We start from the raw sequence: 26,757 nt of genomic DNA, 5'->3' as shown, positions 1-26,757 counted from the left end.
AATTAGATAAGGCAAATATGAATTTGGAAAACGGCAAGTGTCATAATAATACAAATTATATCTGGTACCGTAATACACATTTCTGAGCCTACAATAATTTTTAATAAATTAGGACGTGCTCCAGGATTGGATTTTTTATTACAATGGGATTCATTTTCTCTATTTCTGTGCTTTCTATTTAGGATCATGCAGACAATCCATTGGGCGCAGCAGTAACTCTGGCTCATGAACTAGGCCACAATTTTGGTATGAACCATGATACACTGGAAAGAGGTTGCAACTGCAAAACAACTGCAGACAAAGGTGGCTGTATTATGAACCCTTCAACTGGGTAAGTGCAAATTATATTTGGAAAAAATGTTTGCCTTTTACTGTAACTTTTCTTTTAGATGAGAGGTATAACTCCAAAAACCTCATAAGAAGAATACATCCTGTTCATAACAATGAGATGTTAGTGCAAAGAGTCTCCCATAAATTGTTAGAATAAAAATATTCTAAATTTTCAATTCTTGAAGAAAACAAATATATTTTGGTACTCATAGCCCCTCCCAGAACCAATTAATGACGAATACCAAGGTACCACTGTATTAGCTTGGTAGATCAAGGGATCTAGGGACTATAGATGTTCTCTTTACTAAAATGGTAAAGCAGGGTCTTGATGATTGCAGAATGACACCACTCAAAGTCTCTTCATTAATTTTAGCTTGAGGGATGTACTGAGTGGAATGTCCCAGGGCTACACCCTTTGCCCAGTGTTCTTGAACAACAGTGTTTGTATCATTGCAGATGATACAAAACTGGAAGGGATGAGTAATACTTGAGAAGTGGTGGATTCCAAAAGATCTAGACAGGCTTGAGCAGTGGGCTGAAATGAATAGGATGGATTTAAGTGTAACAAGAAGTTCTGCAAAATAAAAACCACATGTATATGATGAGGAGAACTGGCTTGGCAATAGTACATAGGAAAAGGATCTGGGCGTTCTTGTAGACAGCCAATTAAATGTGAGGCAGCAGTGTGATGCAGCTGTTAAAAATTCAGATACCATCTTGGAATACATTACTAGGAACACACAATTTAGGTCATTCTACCCCAGTCAGAGCCCAATAGTATTCTATTGCTGGTTCAAATAGTTTTGTCCTCATCCTGAATGCAGTGCCTATTTTTTTCATAGAATTTTTTTCATTTTTTTCTATGCATTTATTGTTTGAAGCTGAGGGTCTGCAAAATCAAAATAAATTACCCTGAGAATAAAAACATGTTTTAACTAGCTCAATTTATTTAAATCATAGTGTGCTCAATTTAAGAGACTAGGTTACTTTTTTTGCTTTTGAGAAGATGATCCCCTTTTTCATTATTTTTAAATGTATGTATGCACATAAATATGAACATTGTCCTTTAGTTAAAGATACTGCTGCCAATGTGGTTTTATTTATGAATATACATGGAATTTATTTTCTGCTCTGTTGCCTATTGTTTAAACAAAATCAGGTGGCAATGGTAATACAAGTGCTTGTTAATGATAGCCTGGTTTACCAATCACATCCAGATGTCAAGTTCATTTTAATCTCCTTTCTTTTTTTCACTGCTGGTTTGAAATAAATATTCTTTTTTCCTTCTTGTATGTCATGTTGTCTTCAGGAAGCTGAAAATGCTTAATTCTGAATCAGCCAGGACCAATAATTTGTATTGCCATCTTGAGTATTTTAGGAGAGTTACTGGTTTGAATGCTTATTCAGAATTTTTAAAGAAAATTTGGGTGATTTTACAAATGGACATTTTGATTAGCCTGGAAATTAGTCCAGAAAAATCACTAGGTCACAGAATTGCTTACCAGCCCTACAAATCAAACAACATTTTGCTAGATACCTCTGTTGTAATAGAAATGATAACCTCAGTTCTTTGAACAACTTATCTAGGAGTTATTCTTATTTGCCACAAGTAATTCCTTCAATTTGTTTTATATTATGTAGGAGAAATAATTATCAAGATTTGGGAGATGAGATCTCCAAAATAATAATAATGAGATATAGTTTCACATTCACCATGAGGACAGCAAAGCAATACCAGTACTTTTTTTTTCTCCAGAGACTTGAGACTTGTAGAAACTAAGCCTCACCCAATCCATATTTGCACATCTTTCACACCTACCCAACTGAAAGTCTAACTCAGGGGTCTTCAAACTTGGCCCTTTTATGACTTGTGGACTTCAACTCCCAGAATTCCTCAGCCAGCGTGAGGAGTTCCAGATGACTTGAGGAGGAACACTATTGTTCATGTATCTTATCTGATGTAATGATTACAAAGATTTCCCATATATTTTTACACCTTTCAGCAAGTGCACCAGCGCTCTTGGTATTTTTCTCATTCTGGATGCTGTTGCCTCATCCAATTCATATGGTATCCATCTGTTATTTTAAGAACCATCTTTTGTCATGAGAACTTTATTTCTCATGTCTAGTTGAGTCTTCATTTTATTTTTCACATGAAATCTTACTGAAGAAACCTTTCTGCCTTTTAGCCTTCTTTCTATTTATACAAAGCTACAGGTTACCACTGCCCCATAGCAAAATATTGATTAGCATTTTATGCTAGCAATAATATATTGACATTCAGATACTGATACAAGGTCAGTATATTCTATCATTTGCATACATTTTTGTATTATTGGTGTATCAAAATTGCATATTGTAACAGGCATAATTATGTGTCTTTGATCCTTCTTCTCACCAAACTTTAACAATTTCTGGAACAGTATACGTTCAACATACCATCATATAAGTGCTTGTAAAAAGTACTTAAAGTACTAAGAAAATCTTATTTAACAGAGAAACATCTTTGAAGATGTCACTGTTAAGATCTGTCTGCTTGGTTCTCTATTAAATGTTTTGTGGCTAGGGGAAGGAAGGAAGTCATGACACTTGTGTCATTTTATTTTAATAATGAATTTGAAACCAGTCCATTTGTAACCTTTGCCCAGCACTAATTAGTTTACAGGCTTAGGAGAGACTATGCCTCCCAGTAGAGCATGATTAAATTGCTTCAGCTCAACAATTTTGAACCGGTTGTTGAAATTATTGAAAGAGGAGACAGCAAGCAGGAAATAAATGGATGTACATTACAAGTTTACATGAGATTCAGCAAATAGCCTCATGAACACAACTGAGATGCTTGCTAGACTCCTGCTGGACTTGACTAGATGGTTGAGGGGGTTGAGGAGTATACACAGGGACAGAATTGAGTGTTGAGAAACTGACTAACACTCATTGCTTTATCCAGTAATTATTTTCATGTCACACTCTCCAGAAAAAAATAAATAAAGATGAGCTGAAATAATAGGAAGCATTCTAGTGGGCTGTTGAGGATGAAAGACAGCAACAGGTTAAATTTGCTTTCTGATAAACATATGTTGTTATTGGCTACACCATTGTTCAGTAACTCCCACCCACTGACATAAGACTTGGTCAAGCATGAATCTGAGTACAAATAAAGAGATCAAATAAGCTTCTTTGGAATCACGTTAGCCTTTATAAGTTAGCCTTTATAAGAATTGTATTCTCAATAAAACTTTGCTTGGAAAATAATTACTTTTGGTTTTAGGCAGCTGTTGGAGAACCTGACATCTTTCTTATTAGGATTGCACAATACTTCAGATCTGATTCCAGAAAGGTATTTCAGGGCATTCAGAGATTAAGCAAAACCCCAAGTCTGCCTTTCTTCCACACTTGACACAGTCTTCATAATTTAGACCTCTCCAGTTTATATATGTATATTGATATTCCAAATGTCTTTTTTAATCCATTGCTTTGTTTTCTTTACCCTATTTTTTTCTAGCCATCTTTTTATAGAGTTGCATCTGAGTATATGACCCAGTAATGTCTGTTTTCTTTCTTTGATGGCCTTTTGAGGCTTCTTTATTCCTATGCCATCCCTTGGACTTGAGGATTTGATCTTTTTATTCATCCTAAATGCCACTTTTCAAAACCTCCTTAAATATGGTTCATGTCTCACAGTTATAAAGAAGAATTAACCATATGTTATAATTAATAATTCTCACTGTTAATTTTAAGTCAATTTTCCTTGAGGTCAGAATATTTTTCATGCTTAGAAAAGTTTTCCTTTCTTTATTTCACCAGCTGTTTTTCCATCTTCTGTGAACAAGTGTCAAGACAAATACAGTTCTTGACTTGTTTAAGAATGGCATTATAGATCATTGATTTAAATTTTGGATATTTTTTTATCTTTTTTTAAAAAAATATTTATATATCAGAGCTCCACAATCTTTTTGGCTTGGCGGCCCAGAGGGAAAGTGGGGAGCAGGGAAATGTGTGTGTGTGTGTGTGCACATGCGCAAGCACAAACTGGCGCATGCACTGCAGTAGCACTAGTGTCCACATGCATGCGCGAGCGGGTCACTAGCACCCACGTAATGCTGGCAGTGGTGCTAGCACCCCCACGCATGTGCAAATGGGGCTACTAGCGCCCATGCGGTGGCACTAGCAAGAGTGGGGGGTGCGTGCACAAGTGCACATACTCACCAGCCATTCCCACAAAGTTTTCACTTGCTGTATTCTCAGTTAGAAGCTCTTGATTCTTTTCTTTTTCTACCAGGAGCACAATATCATCTGTATATCTTGTTTATTTTCATATCTTCATATTTAGTCCTGGTGTAGTGCTTAGTTCATCAAATATTTTTCAGTGTAGACATGGAAAAGGAGGGGTGAAAGGACACAATCATGGTAAAAAAATTTCTGGATTGAAAACTTCAAGCTTTAAAGACGTTTGCTCCCATTATAGATTCATTATAATACTACCATAATGTCTTTGCCATCCTTTCCAATTCAATAGCAATTCAAGCCTGCTGATTGCCTGTGGTTGCAATGCAAATGCTATAGATACATTTTACCATTCTATGGATTTCAGTAGGGATTTTGACATTTCTTGAAGTCCTTCTTGGTAAAACAGCACTGTAATTTCTTTTATAAAATATGAGATAATGTTTTATAACATAACATAAAACATTAATGTGATTCCTGGTCCCAAAATATAGCATGGAGAAAGAATATATGGACACGTATGAATATGTTCTGCTGTATGTTTTAAAATAGAATAGGTTTTAAAAATAACAACTATTCTGAACTTGATTTTTACCAGATTATTTAAATAGTTGGTATATTAAGAATTCAGCTTCTTTGAAGCCATCTTCAATGAAAATTCAGAGATAAAAGGAAAATACCCATATGATGTTATTGAAAGGCAATGATATTAGTAATACACCATACATCATTTGTATCCTGCTTGCTTAAAACTATTCTTTCATCTCTCATTTCATTCATTTCATATGGGTAGCTTGGGAACAATAACACAGTGGAAGTTTAAAGCAATGTATTTGCTTTGGCAAGTAACTTACCTAAACACTGCCAATTGATGTACACTGAAAGCTGTAACTCTCTGGAGAGTCTTAGGGCCTCTCTGAATGATGATTTCCAATACATATGCAAACTCACTTCTACACATAATGAGATCAGAGACAAGCCCCTGCCCTTTCTTCAGAGCCCTCATCCAAGTCCATTTTGGTGGATGATTGAGTTTAATGTGGGTCCTCTGTCTTAATTGCAATAGGGAGCACATTTCCTAAAATTTATTTCTTGAAATTCAAGGTTTTTCCTTGCTTAGATTGTCATCCCTGTGCGATGGTTTCTCCCATGGAAAACATCATGGATTTATACATTTTTAATAAATAGTAATACCCAGATTTTTTTTCTTCTCAAACAGCAGTTATTTTTAGTGAAAATAATTTTAAAAAGAGAAAGATTCATTCCTATTTGCATTATAAGTAGTAGAAACAAGAGGTGTACAGAGACAATCCAGTTCATTGTAAGGACTAGGTCCAGAGCTTCAGAAATGTTCTCGTATACTCTGGATCATCCAGGAATGATTTTAATTTGCCTTATTTTTCATCCAAATGGGGTAAAGCTGGCAGGACGTTTAGGCTAATATGAACAGATGAAACACCCTGACATTCCTAGAAATCAATCTCAAGATTTTTCAGCTACGTTTCTTTAAAGTTCATTCTTCTAAATACAGTAATACCTCAGTACTCATCGTTATCAGGAGGTGCGATGACTACCAAAAATGATGAGTACCAATTTTTTCCTGTAAGGAATAATGTAATGAGATACAAGGCAGCTGACACCGACAAGTTCTAGCTTGTGTGTCAAGTATCAAACAAACAATGAGTACTGAGACAAAATTTTTGCATCAAAATGCATTGAGTACCAAATTCACTGTGTTTCAAAGCAGTTGAGTACCAAGGTACCATGACCACTTCTTTCTTGTTTTAAGGCAGAGTGCCATGAAATTATGAGCAAAAAAAAAAGATCTGTTTATCAGGACATCTGTATATCTGATAGATTTCAAGACTTGGAGGGATTTGTCCAAGAAAGGAGTTGTGTAAAGATCAGTGGTGCCTCTTCCAAATGTGGTACTCTGAAAGTAGGAAGAAATCTAAAAGATTAATGTAATGAAAGAAGTCAGCCATTAAGCCAACCAGCTAGTTAAGTCAAATCATAAAACATCATCATACAGCAGCAAAGTAATATTTTCCAAGATTGGTCAACTTCCCACAGTACAGATTGGGGGAGAGGGGCACTACAAAGACTATTATTAGTTAAGGTCAGATAATATTCTCCTTCCTGCTCTCCACCACTGCAGCTTACACAAACAACAAAACCCATTTCCTACCCCATGGGCAAAAAAATGCAGGCAATGGAGCCATAATTTATAATACACTATATCTATGATTTTAAGCAATAGACCAGATCAGAGCTCTAGGGAGAGCTCGAATTTGAAGTGGAACAAATGAGATCTTTCCACTCAAATGAGTACAAATAAAAATCTAATCCAGATTGTCCCATCCTCTTTGGAATACGGGCTTCCCCTCAATCTGATTCAGAGCTCCAGCAGAAATGGAGGAATAATATCTTGAAGCTTTGGAAACAGCTAGTCCATTTATATCAGTGTTTTACTTAAAGTTTCTCTTGAGTTGGGTTGTGCTTGTGTTTTGCCTGGAAATGGTATCATCATCAGAAACAAACCAGGTGAAAGGAAGTTTTGTGGAAACCTGGACACAATGAGGTGTGTAAAGCAGAAGAAGCTTGAATTTCTACTTGTGCCATCTGCTTCTTATGCAAAGAATAACCCTCTTTATTTCTGTCCATTGTACATGTGGTAGTTTGCTATAATGGATGTGTGGAGGAATTAAAATTGAGAGAATTGATTAATACACCTGAACATCTTCAGTAAGCACAGCAATTATTAGTTGCAGCCAAGAATGGTTAACCCCAGATTAACTGATTTTTCTTAAATTAGAAATGCTTTGCCTTTCTCAGGCCTGCTGGTTATAGATGTTTATATGCAGAATCAGCAGAACCTTCTGAATTTATCTGTTTAATGATTTTTAGAAAATGAAATTATCTTGGCAAGGTAAACCGTTCCTAATTAAATTCTGCAGCATCTATATTTCCAGCCCAGTGTGAATTTAAATACACACACACACACACAAACACAATCCTGAAGTTCACTGCTGCCCAATAAATTAGTTGTGACAGACTTGCTGTTTTGCCCTTTTGCCAGCAATATAACTTGCATTTTAAAAAAAATCACTGTGATATAGTTCAATTCTTCCCTATTTTCATTGGGAAGAAACAAGCATGAAATGTCAGAATAGTCTTCTGTCAGCATTTCGTTTAAATTCTTGAAATCAATAGGGTGCAGCTGAGGGACAATCATTCTTCATTTGCTATTAAACACTTAAAACCATTATAAATATCTTTAATTTTTTCCAATGGAAAAAGACATCATTATAACTTTAAACAATGTCCAAAATTGCCCCAAACCTCAGCATATCAAAATAAGGTTCTTAACTAAGCATTTTCCTAGTTAGGCTAACTTGCTATATACTTTGTGTATGTATTTAAAAAAAAAAAGGAAGGAGCATTTGGCGATTCATATTGCTCCAATCCTGTTAGCCTTCTGTAGGGACCAGAAGAACAGACTCTTTACTCAGGCATTTGGGTCAGGTCAAGTGGGTCAATGGTTAGATAAGTTCTGGTGTTGTTCATATTTTTTTTTCTGTGAGAGGGGTTATATTTTATCTTGGGATACTTCAATAACTGTGGAGTTCTTGGTGCTCTCAGAATGTGGTTATTGAGCTGCAGACGTTTCATTATTCAACTAGGTAACATCATCAGTACAAGTCTGATGTTTTTTAGCTGGCTAATGAAACATTTGCAAGCAACAACCAAGCTCACAGAGCATCAAAAAGTCCACATGGGTAGCTGTACAAATCTAATAAACAAACAGAAAAATAAACATAATAATGTGAGCATCCAACTATATAATGTGACTGCTGAGAGAGATGTTTACTCTTTGTGAAAACCAGACATTCATTTGATTAATGCTATGTCATTTGTCTTCTTTTTCCTATTATAAATAGATCTAAATTTAAAGCAGCTGCTTTCTTTAATGAAAGTTATTTTAAAATGATGGATTAAGCCATACTGTTTGCTTATTCTTCATGTAAGGTGGATGCTATAAGTATTACTTAATTCTCTAGGTTTTTTTATGCAATATGAAAAAGATAAACAGCTGATGCATACATACACACAGACATACATGGTGTGTGTGTGTTTGTGATGGTATAGGCATTCGTTTCCCTTGCTAAGACTATGGATACAGTCAACTGAAGCACATTTTGGCCATAGGACACATGTGTGATTCGTATGACATATGTCAGTCATGCACAGCCTATTCTAGGTCAGCTAGATCCTCCAATCTAGCAACTACCTGACAACCCAACTGTATTCTACATACACTCGGGAAACAGTGATGATACAGGATTCAGATTAATAATTGGAAGGTTTGGGCTGATGGTGCGGTGTGTATGTAACTAGACAAGGTTTGCTAGTGACTAATATCATTTTATCCTCTATTTGTGAGGTAAGGCAAGAGCTACATCATCTTCCATCAGTGTATTGCTGACATAGATCACTGCACAAAACAGCTCTATAATTAGTGACCCAAATAATTTAATGCTTATTTATGATTTACAGATTGGCATGATCTGCAGTTTTCAAAACTAATATTGTTATCAGTCTTCTGTCTATAGTAAAATCTGTTTTAACTTCTTCTATATATCCTTTTTGACAAGAACATGTATAGAATTTTTCTATATGTCTATATAGATATGGGAATATCTCTGTCTCTGTCTGTCTGTCTGTCTGTCTGTCTATCTATCTATCTATCTATCTATCTATCTATCTATCTATCTATCTATCTATCTATCTATCTATCTATCTATCTTCCCATATGTACATAAAACACAATGACCAAAAATAAAGTTTTGTCACTGGTTCAGTCCTTTCCATAGTAGGTTTTTTGACATATTGGTAAAATGTTTTGTCAAAACAGCCTAGGATGAAATACTAGTGCTTCCAGCTATGGTTTTATATAGCAGAGTGCCAGAAAAAATAAAATACTTACAAGATGCCTATTGATTGACAATTCTGGGAACCTTCTTTTGGTAAGCATCTCTTTGGGTCGGGTTTGTTCTTCTCTACCACTCTACCTGTTAATAAAAACCAATGCTGTGTTCTATTGTGTCAGTTCTGTCTTCTAGGATTTCAATTTTGGATGTTCCCCTGTTTTGCATTATAAAAATGCTTTGTCATCAGGGAAAGGGGGAAAAAACCATAGCTTTGTAAATAATTATTTAAATATTAGTTAAGTCCTAGCATAAGTTTTGCATTAATTAATATCCCTCATCATGTTGTGAAGGCTTGACATTTCTTGAAGATTTTCTGAATTATATGCCCAGCAGCATTCATTTAATCACAAGAGTAGAGGAGGCAACTTGGAAGCTGATTGCAAGCAATGTGCTTCCAATAGTAATGTCAGTGATTTATCGTGATTCACTTTTTGTTAGGAATAGATGTCATGTTTAGTGCAACAATTTAGGCACAAACTAATTTAGTTTGGTTCCTTATCTACAATTTTCTTTAACGTTGGCAAAAGCTACAAAGAATGTTACAACTTTTGCTCTTTTTTCTCCCTTAAGTGTGAAACCAGGGTGACCTTCCTCTCTCTGGTTTTCTTTTGTTTTCTTAAATCACTGGGCTGATATTAAGTCTTAAACAGTAAATTGTGAAATCCAGACCCTTTGCTGTCAAGTTAATTGTTATTAATGAGGTAGCAATTTAAAGGAAATGGAATAATAGATAAAGCAGAGGCAAATGTAAACTGATTTTAAGTACTTTCCTTGAGTGCTTAGTTTTCAACAGGAACAACAGTTGAGTATAGCTTCCACAGAGCTTTGCATAGCAGATAATTTGGGAATACAGTTAGAAGTGATGTCAAGCTTGATAAATTGAGTTAGCATTGCTTCACTTTGATCACAGATTTCTATTTTTTTTAAAAAAAAAGAAAGATCTTGCTGTATATTTGTCAAAGGAAAATACAGTTTATTATGCTTTACTTGGCAGTTTTGTGATTGTGGAACTATTATGCTGTGTCCTCTAGAAAGGAGTTGTTACTTCCTTTGGAAATACTTTTCAAAATTATCCAGCCATTGGTCCTTTTTGATGCCGTCTGATTGGAATCTTGCATTTTCCTTGTATAACTGCTTATTTGACTATTTCTCAAATTAAACCTCACAATCTGAGATACATTTATGTGTGTGTGTGTGTGTGTGTGTGTGTGTGTCTGTAATAAAGCCATACTTTCTGTAATTGTCTACAGCTTGTATAGTTGCATCTTCCTAACACAGCTTCTGGAAAATGTTTTATGTTATAATGTAAAAAGAGACATAATAACATGCCAAGTTATTAATGGCACACTTCATTTGAATTATCACAGTGGCATGCCAGGAGAGTAAATACAGAGTTGTTATTCAACCCTAATTTTATGTCAGAAACTCAACTTGTTATATACTAAATTCTGTATTTTACAATCAGATGCTTGACTGCCTATGTTTATTCATACATTATAGAAACAACACAGACACAATCCTTATTGAAATTCAGGTGAAATTCATATGAATGATTGCAAAAAAATGACATCTGCCATAAAGATGAAAGCACCCACTTACAGTAGATATATGACCTGAAGTAGGAAATGAGGGACAGAGAAAGCGAGGACATCCCCCTCAATTTTAACTCTTACTAGTTAGCTCTGAGTACTTCAATGGTAAAGCATATGCTTTGTGTTCCATTTATATCAAGGACATATCAAGGATAATTTATAATTCATATAAGTGGTTCTGGGAGTGGAAAGACTCTTGTCTGAAATTGTAGTGCACCATTATGCATTTCTTCAGATCATATATTCCTCTGAGAACAAAAGATGATGAGCTAGATCTACAGTTTACATGCCCATAAACCAAAAGATTTGTCATAGATGTTTAAACACTCTGCAAAGCATGATTTCTGGAATTCTTTCCCATCCCTTTTCAGCAATGGCTACATCTGTATTTTCTTCTGGATTATTTATTTATTTATTTATTTATTTATTACATTTATATACCGCCCTTTCCCGAAGGACTCAGGGAGGTTTACAGGGTGATTAAAAACAAAAATACAAAAGTTAAAAACAAATTTAAAAAATTATATTCGTCCCTGAATAAGTAAAACCCCAGTTAAAATTAAAATTAAACTAAAATTCAAATTCTCAGCCTGGGCCAGAGAGCTCGAAGAGCCAGGTCTTCAGGTCCCGGCAGAATGAACGGAGGTCGGGGGCAGTCCTAAGCTCCACTGGCAGCTGGTTCCAAAGGGCAGGCGCACCCACTGAGAAGGCCCTATCCCTGGGTGTCGTCCGCCAGCAATCTCTTACCGGTGGCACCCTGAGAAGACCCTCCCTGTGGGAGCACATTGGACGAAGGGAGCTTGATGCCGGCAGCAGGTGTTCCCTCAGATATCCCGGACCCAAGCCATTTAGGGCTTTATAGGTCATCACCAGCATAATGAAATAATATGTTGCACTTGGGTGTGTCCAATCAGGATGGTGTGACTCTCTCTCTCTCTCTCTCTCACACACACACACACACAAACACACACACACACACACACACACACACACAGAGAGAGAGAGAGAGAGAGAGAGAGAGAGAGAGAGAGAGAGATGATTTTTATCAGAATGGATGCATATTTAATGTCTCTCGCTCTCTGTGTGTATTTTTCTTCTCTCCCTGTGTCATATATTTGAGAAGCACAGCACAGATTACCTAAAGTTTGCTTTGACGCACATGGGAAAGAGGACAGAGGACTTAGAATGGGGCAATCAGTAGCATTTTGAGCTGCGGTCTGTAGGGAATGCTGGTTTTCCTCTTCCTGAAGATTTCCTCAGCCATTTGCAAACTCTTTTTTTGGGTGGAGGGTAGTTTCTCTACCCATCCACCAATTTTGATCCTGTTGTGTTTGATTTTTGGAGAATTGTTGTGTTGACAGACAGACAGTATCTCAAGCCTCTATACATAATTCCTTTCAAATATTACATTGGATTGGAAAGAATAAAAAAGAACTAACTCAAAATTACTTTACATCCCAAAAAGAAGCCTGTTTGGTAGATAATGAAGAAACAAATGAAGATACAGTAATTATATTTAAGTGATAGAGAAGAGAACTGAAGAAACAAGAAATGACCATGGAAACCAAATAAGTGTTTGATAACAGCTTTGTGTCCTTCAGCTCCATTATTGTCAGGCAGAGTTGAAAGACTTCTCCGTTCAGAATTAAATTGTCTCAATTATTTATTCATTGCATCAGTATCCAATCTTTCTTCAGTAAACATAGCGTTCTCTCCTTCTCCTACTCCTCAACCTCCTTCCCTCACTTTATCCTCACAACAGCCTTATTAAGAAAGTTAGGCTTATATCCACTTTATTTATTGACAACCTAGATACATTTTGAGCTCTTGGGAGCAGTTTGTACATTAGAGGCCAGTAAGAAGAAATTCAGTTGAACTGTGGATGATTCACATTCTTTCTCCCTACAAGGGCACAAAAGTCTTTGCCTGGGTGTAATATGAAAGCCCTCCTTCACCTAGTAGGAAGGAGAGGTGGAATACAAATCACTGAATTTCAATGCCTCTTTTGTCATAGCTGAATTCTCACTTTTAGGGCTGGGAGGAGAGGAGCAGTGGAAAAATTCTTAAAATTGGGTGCATATCCATTCTTTGATTTTCTTATTGTGAGGTGATTGTTAAATATATGCAGATAACAATTTATACTATCTTAATACAGTTAATATTGTTGTCCAGGCTACTACAAATTGGCCCCTCAAATATATTGAGCTACAGTTCCCAGCAGCCTCAGCCAGTACTATCACTGACTGTATGAGCTGAGTGTAATTTGTTAAACTTGTCTTTGCAGAAAATGTAATCCATATATGTCCCACATGATTTCTTTCACTTTCATGAGCTGATCTGGGGTGTATAATGGGCAGACTGTTTTGCATTTATCAACAGATATACTGAAAGTCTAAATCTGAGATCTGTGTGTACTAAAATAAAAAATGAGAACTACAGATGTGTAAATATGAGGGAGAAACATAATTAAACATGCCATTCATGGTCTCTACAATGAATATTATGCCTTTTTTCTCCAAGAGGTTCAGACCTGCCTAGATGGAACTATAATTTACTCTCTGAAGTAAATTAGGCTATGAAATAATGACTTGCCCAAAGCCATCCGGTAAGTTTCATGGCTGAGCAAAAATTTGTACCCTAATCTTCCACATTCAAATTATTTTGACAAATTGCATTCTGCAAGAGGATGTAATAGTGAAACACAATTATATGAACATCATGTTTCCCCTGTTTATCAACGTAGCAGAATATATCTGATAGCTCAGAAAACTCAAACATACCTGATACTATTCAATGAGGCTTGCTCATAAATGTTAAGAGTTTGACTCAGATGTGAAAACTGGATCAATGCAAAATTCAGGAAAGTTAATACCAAAAGAATCTTCAAGTCTGAGTTTCTGTTTCTGCAGTCACCAGGAAAATGCCAAAAGGAAGCCCTCAAGGTGAACATGAATACACTCCTAGTCATGTCTGCAGCAAAGACATCAAGAGACCAACTTAATATATTTCTCATCTGTGGAGGTGATATAGGTGTCACAAGTAGCAATGAAGTAGGCAGTGTTATCCTCCTTGAATTCTGAAACCCTTTATAAAACTGTCATGGTTAGTTAGCATCATTGCATCTTTTGCTAAGGAATTCCATAGGTTAAGTACACTTTCTTTTATCTGTGCTGACTCACCTGTCATTTTGGCTTATGAGATGACCCCAGATTCTAATATATCAAAGGAGAGAATAAAATCTTTCCCTCTACACTATCTCTAAATGTGATATAATTGTGAGTGTGTGTGTGTGTGTGTGTGTGTGTGTGTGTGTATCTTTGGTTATTCGGGTTTTTCCCCGCGTAGAACTAAAGGTGATCCACATACAAACACCCGCGAAAACCTCAGAAAACATATATATATAATCAGCCCAGGTTCGAATCTCAGATAAAGGGTATGACTAACTGATGAGAACATAAAAGAGTTCAAAATGATCATCTTAGCCTCCCAAATTCTTTATTAGCAATTTGAATAATTTGCACAAATAATGAGCTGTCATAAGTTGACTAGTTCCGGTGGATAAGCCCTGAGTCGGGCCAAAACAGGAATGAAAGAGTTAATTAGCAAGGTCCATTCAAAAAGCCTTGACAAATACTTAAACATACATTTGCCTTGCCTTCCAGCTAATAAAAGGGAGAAAGAACCCGTGGCTCAGGAAGTTAAAACACTGCCTGATATATATAATCAGCCCAGGTTCGAATCTCAGATAAAGGGTATGACTAACTGATGAGAACATAAAAGAGTTCGAAATGATCATCTTAGCCTCCCAAATTCTTTATTAGCAATTTGAATAATTTGCACAAATAATGAGCTGTCATAGTTCCTGTGGATAAGCCCTGAGTCGGGCCAAAACAGGAATGAAAGAGTTAATTAGCAAGGTCCATTCAAAAAGCCTTGACAAATACTTAAACATACATTTGCCTTGCCTTCCAGCTAATAAAAGGGAGAAAGAACCCATGGCTCAGGAAGTTAAAACACTGCCTGATATATATAATCAGCCCAGGTTCGAATCTCAGATAAAGGGTATGACTAACTGATGAGAACATAAAAGAGTTCGAAATGATCATCTTAGCCTCCCAAATTCTTTATTAGCAATTTGAATAATTTGCACAAATAATGAGCTGTCATAGTTCCTGTGGATAAGCCCTGAGTCGGGCCAAAACAGGAATGAAAGAGTTAATTAGCAAGGTCCATTCAAAAAGCCTTGACAAATACTTAAACATATATATATATATATATATATATATATATATATATATATATATATATATATATATATATATATATATATATATATATATATATATATATATATATATAATATTCCTGTTTTCTCTGCTCCTTTTTTTTAAAAAAAGCTAATGAGTATAAAGCATTGAATCTTTTCATAATAGGAGAATTGCTGCAGCCCTTGATCATTTTGGTTAAAAAGTATTTGGAACAGGATATATTCTGAAATTCATCTTCATTTGCTGTCCCTTTTAATGCAAAATAAATCAGCATAGGGTCCAGTAGTAGCCAACAACAGGATGCCAAAATATGCAGTTGGGATTCTGTACACTGGTGGAGGTTACTGTTTTTGCAGAAGTCCATCAAGATCTAGGTAACATGGGAATTTCTCCTTGCAAAGAATGAGTAGCCCTGTTGGTTTTATCAAGGCTGACTGCCTACTTCAAATCAACTATTAATTATAACAGTCTCAATTTCCATATTTGATTTATAATTACCCAGCAGCTCTCCATTCTTCACTCCCCTCCCCCCACACAAAAAATCTGCAAAGTATTTAATATCTCCCCCATTTTGTTTTCTGCCATAGATAGCCATGTGAACTCACAACATAAAATGAAAGTTCTCTACAAGGTTCAGGCACATATGAAGTGTATTTCATTCATTAGCTTGGACATTTTAATCCATGTTCACATTACTTTGACAAGATGCATTCTGAAAGGGATTGTTGGGAAAACTTTAACAATATAGAGAATATATATAATATAGAGAATATCTCATTATTTGATACATGATTATAGAGCTTCCTGGGGGTCTAGTCAATTCTGTCAAGTCAGTCAGTCATGTTCAGCCCACCTCACAAGAGTGTTGTATCCACAAGTGTTGTCCTCATTGCATTGCCTTAGGTTCTCAGAGGAAACATGGGATATAAAATGTAATATATAGATCAATAATCGGCTATATTGCGTTGTACCCAAAATGTGCAATTTTTGATTCATCCAAGATATATCATCCAATTAGAAAAAATGAAAAATATATTAGGTAGCTTTCATTGTGATGTTGGAATTCCATCTGCAGAATTGTCAATTGGTTTGGCCAAACATATGTAATGTGAATTTTAAGAACAGAAGTCAAATATATTTGAAGAGCACCTGAATGTCACAAGCAGACTAAAGCATTAGTGACAAGGCTTAGTGGTAAGGTCCATTTTTTTCTCTCTCTACAAATATAAGATGCTGTTCCTCCAGACTGGCAATTAGAAGTATTTAGCAAAAACAATGGCCAAAGAGCCATTCCTCATACCATTTTCTTTATGTTTAGATAGATTTTATTTCTTTGTCTGGGCTTATAATCTAAGCAGGTTTGTCTAAATGCTTCTTTCTGATATTATTTTTTTTATTTTTTTATTTTAATTCCATTTATATCCCGCCCTTCTCCGAAGACTCAGGGCGGCTTACAAGCTTAGCAGTAGCCTTCATTCTATGTATATGCCTGCTTATTAGGGCTTTCACACACACCCCAAGCGGCATTATTACAAAGTCAGCTTAATTGCCCCCAACAATCTGGGTCCTCATTTTACCTACCTCGGAAGGATGGAAGGCTGAGTCAACCTTGAGCCTGGTGGGATGCGAACCTGCACTAATTGCAGGCAGCTGGTGTTACTTAAGGAGGCATTAGCCCACTGCTCCATAATCCTGATAATATCCTGACTGCTTATTAATTCAATCTTGCCTTAGGGAGGAACATTCATCTTTGTTAAGTAGCTTGGCTTGGTGGTGCTCAATAGTGTGTTCCACCTTATACAAGGCTAATTTTAACATCTTCCCCCTTGAAACTTCTTATTGCCTCCAGTTTAGTTCAGATGCTTGAATTGCAATAAGTCCACCCTTTGTTCATTTATAGAAGATTCATTCCCATTCTTTCTGTGTTGCATTTCTCATGCTCATCTCCTGTTTATCTTGGGGTTTTGTGTTTCCAACAACATTTTTTCAATAGCTTTCTGCTTTCTTTGGTAAATAGTGAATGTACCGCTGATTGGGAATGAGTGTCAAGAAGAGGAAAATCCAGAAATGTAATGGTTCCACTACTTCACAATAGGAAACAGCTTGAAGGTCCTTTGAAGGCAGAAGAATAGCATCAGTTAATAGTGACATTCTGTGACCACCAGCGTAGACCAAAGCATCTGCTATCCCATTGAGGGGCCCTTGAAATCTTTGCCTAGAGAAATGGTCATAAATATTAAATGTTAATTGTGGAAATATTTACTGTCATTTTTCTTCTGAATAGCAATTGCTTAAACTGTTTGTTTTTATTGTTTATTTTATTTTGCGATTCCTGTAACTTTCAAACGAGCATTTGCACATTATGGAAAATCTTTAAAAGAGTAAAAAGTAATGGTGCCAATCTTAAAAATAACCTGTAGAAAAAGAGGATCAGCTATGGTAGGTTTTATTTTTTTTAAAAGAAGGTCATTAAAAAGAAATTCAAATCTGCTTCTGTTAAAAAATGTTAAATCTTTAAAGCAGAATCAGCAGGACCAAGCACTGGCTTTGGCCGGCTGTGCTGGCAGACAGCAACATGCATAATCTTTCTCTTCCATTCTTCTCCCCTTGAAAAAGAAAAATTCCTAATACTCTCCTGCGGTGTGGGGTGTTAGGCATATGGTGTTAGCCTACAATGTTGGGTTGAAAATATATTAACCATAATGCTATGTCTTTAAGTTGTTAATTGGCCAATGGGTGTGTAAGTGTTCTCATGGCCATAAGAGGAAGCTAGGAACGTAGCTTCTTTCTCTCTCTGAATTCACTGATCTCTACTATTACTGTTTTTGCTCTGCTGTTAGTTTACTACTGTTGTAACCTGAACTGTGTATTGACCTCTGGACTGGTAAGAAGACTTTGTAGTTTGGATTACTCTTTGGACTGTTGCTATTGTTTATGACCTGGACTGTTTATTTTTTGACTGTGCATTTTTGTTCTTACACCACCTCAAAAGTAAACTACTTTTTACTTTTATAACTCAGTGTATTCTTGTGTGACTTTTTACTGCTCTCAGTACCCTTCCTTGTCTGTGCAACTCTTTGGTAGCACAAGGAGACCTCTGCACGACAAATTCCTTAACATGGGGTCTGCTTTTTTTTCCAGATCAATCAAGTGTTGATCCATTGGTTATGACAGGAATTGATTGATGAGGTTGTCACCCAAGAATGATGTCATGGGCTGAGAGAGAGTGACTGCCCCAAAGTCATCCAGCTAGTTTTCATGCCTAAGGCAGGACTCGAACTCAATGTTTCCCAGTTCCTAGCCTCTGAGGACCCAGATTGTTGGGGGCAATTAAGCTGACTTTGTAATAATGCCGCTTGCGGGGGGGTGTGAAAGCCCTAGTAAGCAGGCATATACATAGAATGAAGGCTACTGCTAAGCTTGTAAGCCGCTCTGAGTCTTCGGAGAAGGGCGGGATATAAATAGAATTAAAATAAAAAAATAAAATAAAAATAAACTGAGTGGTGGGAGAAGAACCCTGGAATTGAATAGGGTACAACTTGTGGTATAAGAGAGGAATCAGAAAGGAAAGAGGGGACAAACAAATTTTCGGTCAAAAGTCTACTAGGTATGAGGCAGGTGAAATGAAAGCGCTGTTTCGTGTTTCCACCATGACAGAAGGATTTGGAGAGGCATGTTGTAAGATGTACGATAGGGCCTCAAATGATTACTAGAATGAGTAAGCAAAGTCATAAGTGAAGTAGTGATCTTTTTGATGTCATTGTTCAAGAGCTATTTAAGATTTTTATTGGTTAAAAACAGCACTTTGAATTGGGTTTTGAGTCACTGCTAAAAAAATAGGGAGGAGGGATAGTGGTGTGCTCCATTGTTCCTGTCTCTATATACATATAAGATGCAATTCCCCAGGCTGGCAATTAGTGGCAATTAGGACGCTGAGCTTGTCAATCAGAAGGTCGGCAGTTTGGCGGGTCGAATCCCGAGTGCCGTGTAACAGAGTGAGCGCCTGTTACTCGTCCCAGCTTCTGCCAACCTAGCAGTTCGAAAGCACGTAAAAATGCAAGTAGAAAAATAGGGACCACTACGGTGGGAAGGTAACAGCGTTCCGTGCGCCTTTGGCGTCTAGTCATGCCGGCCACATGACCACGGAGCATCCTCGGACAAGCGCTGCCTCTTTGGCTTTGAAACGGAGATGAGCACCGGCCCCTAGAGTCGGAAACGACTAGCACGCATGTGCGGGGGAACCTTTACCTTTACCTTTTTTAGCAAGCTTTGCAAATTACCTCATTGTATTGTGAACTCTTCCATACTCTGTATTCATGCTAAGAAAGAGTTACTTAACAATCTACTGCAATTTGAAAGTAATCACTTTTGCTTTGAGGTTCTTACAACTTGTATGTAATTACTCTCACTTCAAACCTTTTATCTGCATTGCTACTTACAACAATTAAGATAAAGAGAAGGACATGAGCTCTGTAACGTGACCCTGTGGAAGGAAGAGCCAGATAGCCCCATGCTAGAAACAATGTCTCATGTATCAATACCTTTGGCAGAGCTATTAATAAGATGTGTCACCAGACCATCTTCCCATGGTGCACGCTGGAGACAATGCATTACTTAAACAAAAGCTTTGGTAGTAGGTCAATTATATTAATTGTAACCAAGTCATGGATAAGATGTACCACCAAGCTATCACTGAGAGTTCTGTTTACTCTCTTGTAAAAAGTATGAAAGTTGACAAAATACTCCAAATACCAAGAACTTCAACATAGGCCTAAAGTCCTGGGAAGGTGCCATTCAGGGGCCCGATGGCTCCAGAAGACCTGCCCATTGTCATTTCATGGAATTACTGATAAGTCAAAGGATAACTCAAAGGATTGTAGTTTGGTATATCTTTCGTTTTCTTTGTAACTTTCTTAATATTTATTCAAAAAACCCTTTTTTTGCATTTGCCATGATTTGAGCCTCTAGTATTGTTCTCCAATCCCAGTTCTGACTGGTTACCAGCTGGGTATCAGTATAATAGGCCAAGACACAACTTGTAAATTAATGAAACTGATACCAAGATGACATGATTCTTAAATTTACATGGACAGCAACTGGAAGGCTACATTTTGCATCTGAATTGAGACTGGTTTCTGAATGCAGAGATAAATATGCATATTTAATTGTTTCACTTCATTTCACTTCATCTGAAAATTATGTCTCTGAGACTGAGATGAAATAGCTTTCCACTGGGTCTGGTTTGAAATCTCAACTAACCTTTCCCATGCCTAAACCAAGCATTTTATGCAGTACAATATATCGGTTAACATAAATATAGATTCTAAACAATTCTGCTACTCTACTCCATGGGCCAGCGGAAGGGGTACTTATGAAGCATCTATTGTAAATTTGTCACAGAGCATTAATTTGAGCAGTTCTTGGTCCTGTGTAATAATGTAGTCACATTTGTTTGGCTTTTCAGCAAAGACTGTTGGTGTCAAGAGTTGTATTTAGAAGGACACATTGAAGTTGAATGTCCCTACTCCCCTTTCATTTTATTTCTTGTAGTTCCCAGATTACTCTTATTTATTCCTGATGTTCACATCACTCAGGTCATGTGAGTGATGTGAACGCTCTCTACATGGGGCTACCCTTGAAGACCACTCGGAGGCTCCAACTGGTACAGAATGCAGCCGCGAGAGTTGTGTTGGGAGTTTCCCGACACTCCCATGTCACACCTCTGCTCCGCGAGCTGCATTGGCTACCAGTTGTCTTCCGGGTGAGATTCAAGGTGTTAGTAATGACCTACAAAGCCCTACATGGCATGGGTCCGGAATACCTTGGGGAGCACCTGCGGCCGGCGTCAACTTCCCTCCGCCCAGTACGCTCCCACAGAGAGGGCCTCCTCAGGGTGCCACCGGTCAAAGAATGCCCACTGGTGGCCCCCAGGGGGAGGGCGTTCTCTGTGGGTGCACCAGATCTTTGGAACCATCTTCCGGTCGAGCTCCGGATGGCGCCCGATCTCCGCTCCTTCCGGCGCAATCTTAAAACCCATCTCTTTGAACAAGCTGGCCTGGCCTGATGGGATGGGGTTGGATTTTATAAATGGATTTTAACTGTTAATCTGTATTAATTTATTATGGGCACTGTTTAATTACTTTTTAATAATTTTTAATTTTTGTATCCTTGTTTTTATGTATTGCCCTGTTCACCGCCCTGAGTCCTTCGGGAGAAGGGCAGTATAGAAATTAAATTAATATAATATATAATATAATATATATCAATGTGTCACTATTGCAGAACACCTGTGCAAAAGTCCAATGTCCCATAATCCAGCATTTTCACTGCCCACATCATTTAAAAAAAATCAGCCAAGGTTCTATCTTCCCCCTTTTTCTTCTTGTAGCTGATTTCACGGGAAAGAAAGAAGCCAAGTGCAGCAATAGTTTTGCTCCTAAGCTTGTCTGAACTCTTTTTAAAAGAAAACCAAAAAAAATGGGGAAAGCAGTAGTATTGATTCCTAGTAAGAGGAGAAAAAAAGACTTTAGGGAGACGGGAGCATAGGGGAAAATGGCAACAACCACGTGCAAAAAAAATGTATGTGAGAAGGCCCAGGTTACCACGGTAAATGAAGCAAAGTCGTATTGACCTCCACCAGCGGCTTGTAAAAATGCTGCTCTTCCTAAAAATAAAATTCAACTACGCAGATCTGATCTCCAACCTACGATATGGAGGAGACATTTTTATTTAACAATAATTTCTGAACTATAAACAGAAAGAGGGATGGATTAATTTTTAAAAATTCCTTTAATAATACTCCCTTATTTGATGAGTTAGAACACAGACTTTTTCTCAGTTATAAATTATAATCATTACACATTCTCAGTCAATAGAGTAGATTTTCTGTTTATTCCCTTATTTGTCTTTTTAAGATTTCATCCTAGCTTTAATAGTAGGCGATTGATTGAACAAACTCCAGTGATTATTCAGCTGGCTGACTCCCTATCCAGCTATGGCGTGAAGCTGCTGGTTGAATGCAGAAGGACGAGCAAATTGGTTCCAGAGCCTAGAAAATAAGACAGTTTGCTTTTTATTTGCCAGATGGTTGTGATTCAAGCTAATGTAATCACAAGAAATATCCCAGAAGAGCTAGTATCTGTGTTTTCGCATTTTTTTACTGTCCATAGTAGTGGCATGATGTCCTTGCTATCTTACACTTACATTGTTGTTGTTAGCTGCGAAGTCGTGTCCGACTCATCGCGACCCGATGGACAACGTTCCTCCAGGCCTTCCTGTCTTCCACCATTTTCTGGAGTCCATCTAAGCTCACGCCTACACTTACATTAAGCTGGCATTAAACTGAATAGAAAGGTTTTTGAGCCTCACTCACGATTAACCAAATGGCAAATATCCAATGGAAAATCAAAGAAAGCATGCAAGAGCATAAAAAAAGAAGAGTTAAAATGTAGAAATTTCACAGAAACTCTTTGTTTTAAAAACAGATATGAATGTCCTTCATATATAATCAGTAGCAAAAGCAGCGCAAACATTTGATCCCTTGTTTGCCATTAGAATATTAAACATAGTCCTCAATTTAGGACCACAATTGGGCCTGGGATTTTGGTTATAAGTCCAGGCAGTCATTAAAACCTGACTAGATTTTACAACTGTTTTTATGATAATAGTAAAGCATGTCACGTTAAGTGAGCCGTGTGGTTAAGTAAATCATGTCTTTGTTAAGTGAATCTGGCATATCCAATGGCCATTTTTTTTGCCATTTTCTGCTGTGAGCTAGTTGCCAACACTTGAAATGTGGTCACATGATTGGGGTGGGTGGTGATGTTTTATGGTGGTTGGAAGTGTTTTATAGGCCACAAATCATCCTTTCCAAGGCCATTGTAATTTCAAACTGGTGAGGCAACCAGTGGTTAAGCTGGGACAACCTGTAATGCCAATTTCACCTTCCTACAGATTCTAACCTGTTTCATCCCCTTTCCTACTTCTGTCCTCCCAAACTACCCACTTTGTAAAATCTGTCTTGATATGGAGGACCTGGAGGTATAGTAGCAAGGATTAGTCATCCCTAAGCATGTTTATTTTACTAAAACATATACAAAATATTCTGTGGTTAATGTTATGCAATCTGTTTTTCTTAAGACAGCATTGTGTGTTTTTAATAATTACTAACGTACACAAAGTATGCATTGTGGAAGAAGCATTAACAACAGCCATTGTCAAAATGCTTGCATTTAACCCACAATAGAGGGAATGCTTATTGCCTTGTAGATTACAGTGTATTATGATGCTGTACAATTTAGAATAGCATGCTAACAGAGCACCGTGTGAAGGCGTCTTCTTTCATCTAAATTCCATTACAGTAACAAGCAGCCTTTCTCCTATTTTTCCCTAGCTATCCGTTTCCCGTGATGTTCAGCAGCTGCAGCAAGAAAGACTTGGAAAACAGCTTGGAGAAAGGCGTGGGGATGTGTCTCTTCAACCTTCCAGAGGTTAAGGAATCGTTTGGTGGCCCCAAATGTGGGAACGGCTACGTAGAAGAGGGAGAAGAGTGTGACTGTGGTGAACTTGAGGTAGGAGTAACACTCTTTGTTTTAAAGGAAGACCAAGTTCATTTTGGAATATCGCACCATATTTTCATCTAGTTTCTTCAAATTTTTCATTGCAGTACTCAAATGTCTAAATAAAATTGTCATACTATTCTTTCTAAATGCCTGTGGGCTGGTGTTTCCCAAACTAGAGGCCATATCCAAGACCATGATATTCTACAAAGTTAACATTACATAAAATGGTGTTTTCAGCCTCAGCAACTCACATCAGACATGCAGAACTCAACTCCCAGAATTCCCATGGTGGTTGGGGAATTCTGGGAGTTGAAGTCCACACATAGTAAAATTATTGAAATGAGAAACATTGACATAAAGGATGGACGATCCATTATGCAGAAGAATGTTCCCTGAGCTATATTACGCAAAGGCCATTCAGGTACAGACTTGGAACAGATGGCTCTTTTGCTAATACCCTGTTTTTATTTTCTATGGCTGCACAAAACCATTTTCCCAAAATCCACTGATTTATGACTCTTCAGTATAGAGTTGTTAGCATAAAGAACATGCCAGATAAGATCCCTTTGTTTAATTTATATCTTAGCATCCATTGCCACCATACTAGGGAGTGGGGGAAATTGTTCAGATAATCAAAACTAACTATATCAGAAAATGATGGATTTGTTTTGGGGGGTTTTCCTAGTACATAATAAATTGAGAGGCACTGAAATAGCAAGAAAATACTTTAGTTTTCTATATAGTTTCCTAAATTGATTGAAGTCATAAAGATTTCCTGACAGCCCACTCATTTCTTGAGGTTGACATCTCCCGCCTAATGCTTGCAAATTCATGAGAACTCAGATCTTTCTTGTTTCTTTTCTCCATCTTTTTTTATTTTAATTCCATTTATATCCCGACCTTCTCCGAAGACTCAGGGCGGCTTACAAGCTTAGCAGTAGCCTTCATTCTATGTATATGCCTGCTTATTAGGGCTTTCACACACACCCCAAGCGGCATTATTACAAAGTCAGCTTAATTGCCCCCAACAATCTGGGTCCTCATTTTACCTACCTCGGAAGGATGGAAGGCTGAGTCAACCTTGAGCCTGGTGGGATGCGAACCTGCACTAATTGCAGGCAGCTGGTGTTACTTAAGGAGGCATTAGACCACTGCTCCACCAAGGCTGTTCTTATTAATTATTAAACTTATTAATACTTTTTAAGCAAAAATATAATATTGTCATGAAACAGGTCAAACTGTGGCAAATCTATTACATTAATCAAAGTTGCATTATTTCAGTAATTTAACCCAGGATCTACACATGAATATAATTCAAATCCTTGATGAGAGTGAGGTGTCCTCTGTGAAAGTTCTTCTAAAACATGCATGCAAGACTCATTTTATTAATTGTTAAGCAATTCTAGGAGGCATCTTTTGTTGGTGGAGATCAAATACAAGATTTCCAAATGAACAAAACAAAAACAAAGGTATCCGGGGATCTTAGTTAGCTATTTTTTGGAAACTGGAACACTGCGAGGGGGCGGACTGAAAATTTGATCAAGAAACCTACAGATCTTGAGTTGGTAAAATTACTTACAGATGAAATAGGAGGGAAGTTATCTTCTTGAAAACTTCTTAGGTGGATCTGACTGATTAAAAGTGACTGCTGCCCCAAGGAGATGTAATAGTATGTGGGAATAAACCTGGGGGTGGGGAGAGATGGTGCCTAGGAAATGGTGTGATTAAGATACGGCATAGCCAGCAGCTGTATAATGGGTGGAGAAAGAGGCTCAGAAGGGACCCTCTGATGGCGAGCGAATTTTACTTTTACACTTGCACGATTCCATTACTGTAACATTGCAATGAAATATAATTTGATCATCTGGTTGTGTTTCCTGTCTGGTCTACCTGGGAAAGCTGACAAGAGATGCATCTTGGGTTTACTTCTTCAGTATATATTTTTTAAAATCTGTGCTTGAACAGCTAGATTTTGACTTACGACCACAATTGAGCTCAAAATTTCTGTTGCTAAGTGAGACAGTGAATTTTGCCCCATTTTTTGACCTTTCTTGCCACGGTTGTTAAATGATTCACTGCCGCTGTTAATTTAGTAACACTGTTGTTAAGTGAATCTGGCTTCCCCATTGACTTTGCTTATCAGAAGGTCGCAAAAGGGGGATCACGTGACACAAACACACACACACCCGGGATGCTGCAACCGTCAGTTGCCCAAGCATCTAAATTTTTATCACATGACCGTGGGGATGTTGGAATAGTTCTAAGTGTGAAAAATGATCATAAGTCACTTTTTTCAGTGCCATTATAACTTCGAATAATCAATAAATGTGCAGAAATGTTGTTGAATGCTTATAAACTGCTTCCTTTCTGTAAAAACTGGGTAGAATTTACAGTGAAGCTAATTTCAACTCAGGATTGGAAGAAACGTCTTAATGATAAAAAGAAATGTTTGAGTGAAGTGTATTTCCTTGAGCATTTATGGATTCTCTCTTGCTGGTACATTTAAGTAGAGGCTGAACAGCCATCTGTTCAGTATGCTATTGTTAGATTTCTAGATCCTTTCAACTCCAAACATTCCAATTTATATATTGATCAGGTTAATACCTGATGCAATTAGCCAGATTCTCTGCAATTACCATAACTAGGAGCAAATAAGAGCCACTTTAAAAACAAAAACTTCTGTATAAAGCCAATGTATACATGACAATTAAATCAGAAAAAAACAAACAAAGCAGGACAAAAAGCAACGGATGGAAACTAGTCAAGGAGAGAAGCAACCTAGAACTAAGGA

At 37.2% G+C, this 26,757-nt stretch overlaps 1 protein-coding gene across 1 annotated transcript in view; it reads left to right on the top strand.

Annotated features, from left to right (window-relative positions):
- Positions 1-26,757, top strand: part of ADAM12 (ADAM metallopeptidase domain 12) — a 306,835-nt gene that overhangs the window by 222,468 nt on the left and 57,610 nt on the right. The window contains exons 11-12 of the mRNA XM_083364104.1: positions 183-331; positions 23,798-23,975. Coding sequence (XP_083220230.1) covers positions 183-331; positions 23,798-23,975 — 327 coding nt within the window. The remainder of the gene's footprint in view (positions 1-182; positions 332-23,797; positions 23,976-26,757) is intronic.

Source organism: Vipera ursinii (genome assembly GCF_947247035.1).
Source record: "Vipera ursinii genome assembly, chromosome: 5".
Taxonomy (NCBI): domain Eukaryota; kingdom Metazoa; phylum Chordata; class Lepidosauria; order Squamata; family Viperidae; genus Vipera; species Vipera ursinii.
Note: the sequence above shows the minus strand (reverse complement) of the source record. Positions and strands in the feature narration are given on the sequence as shown.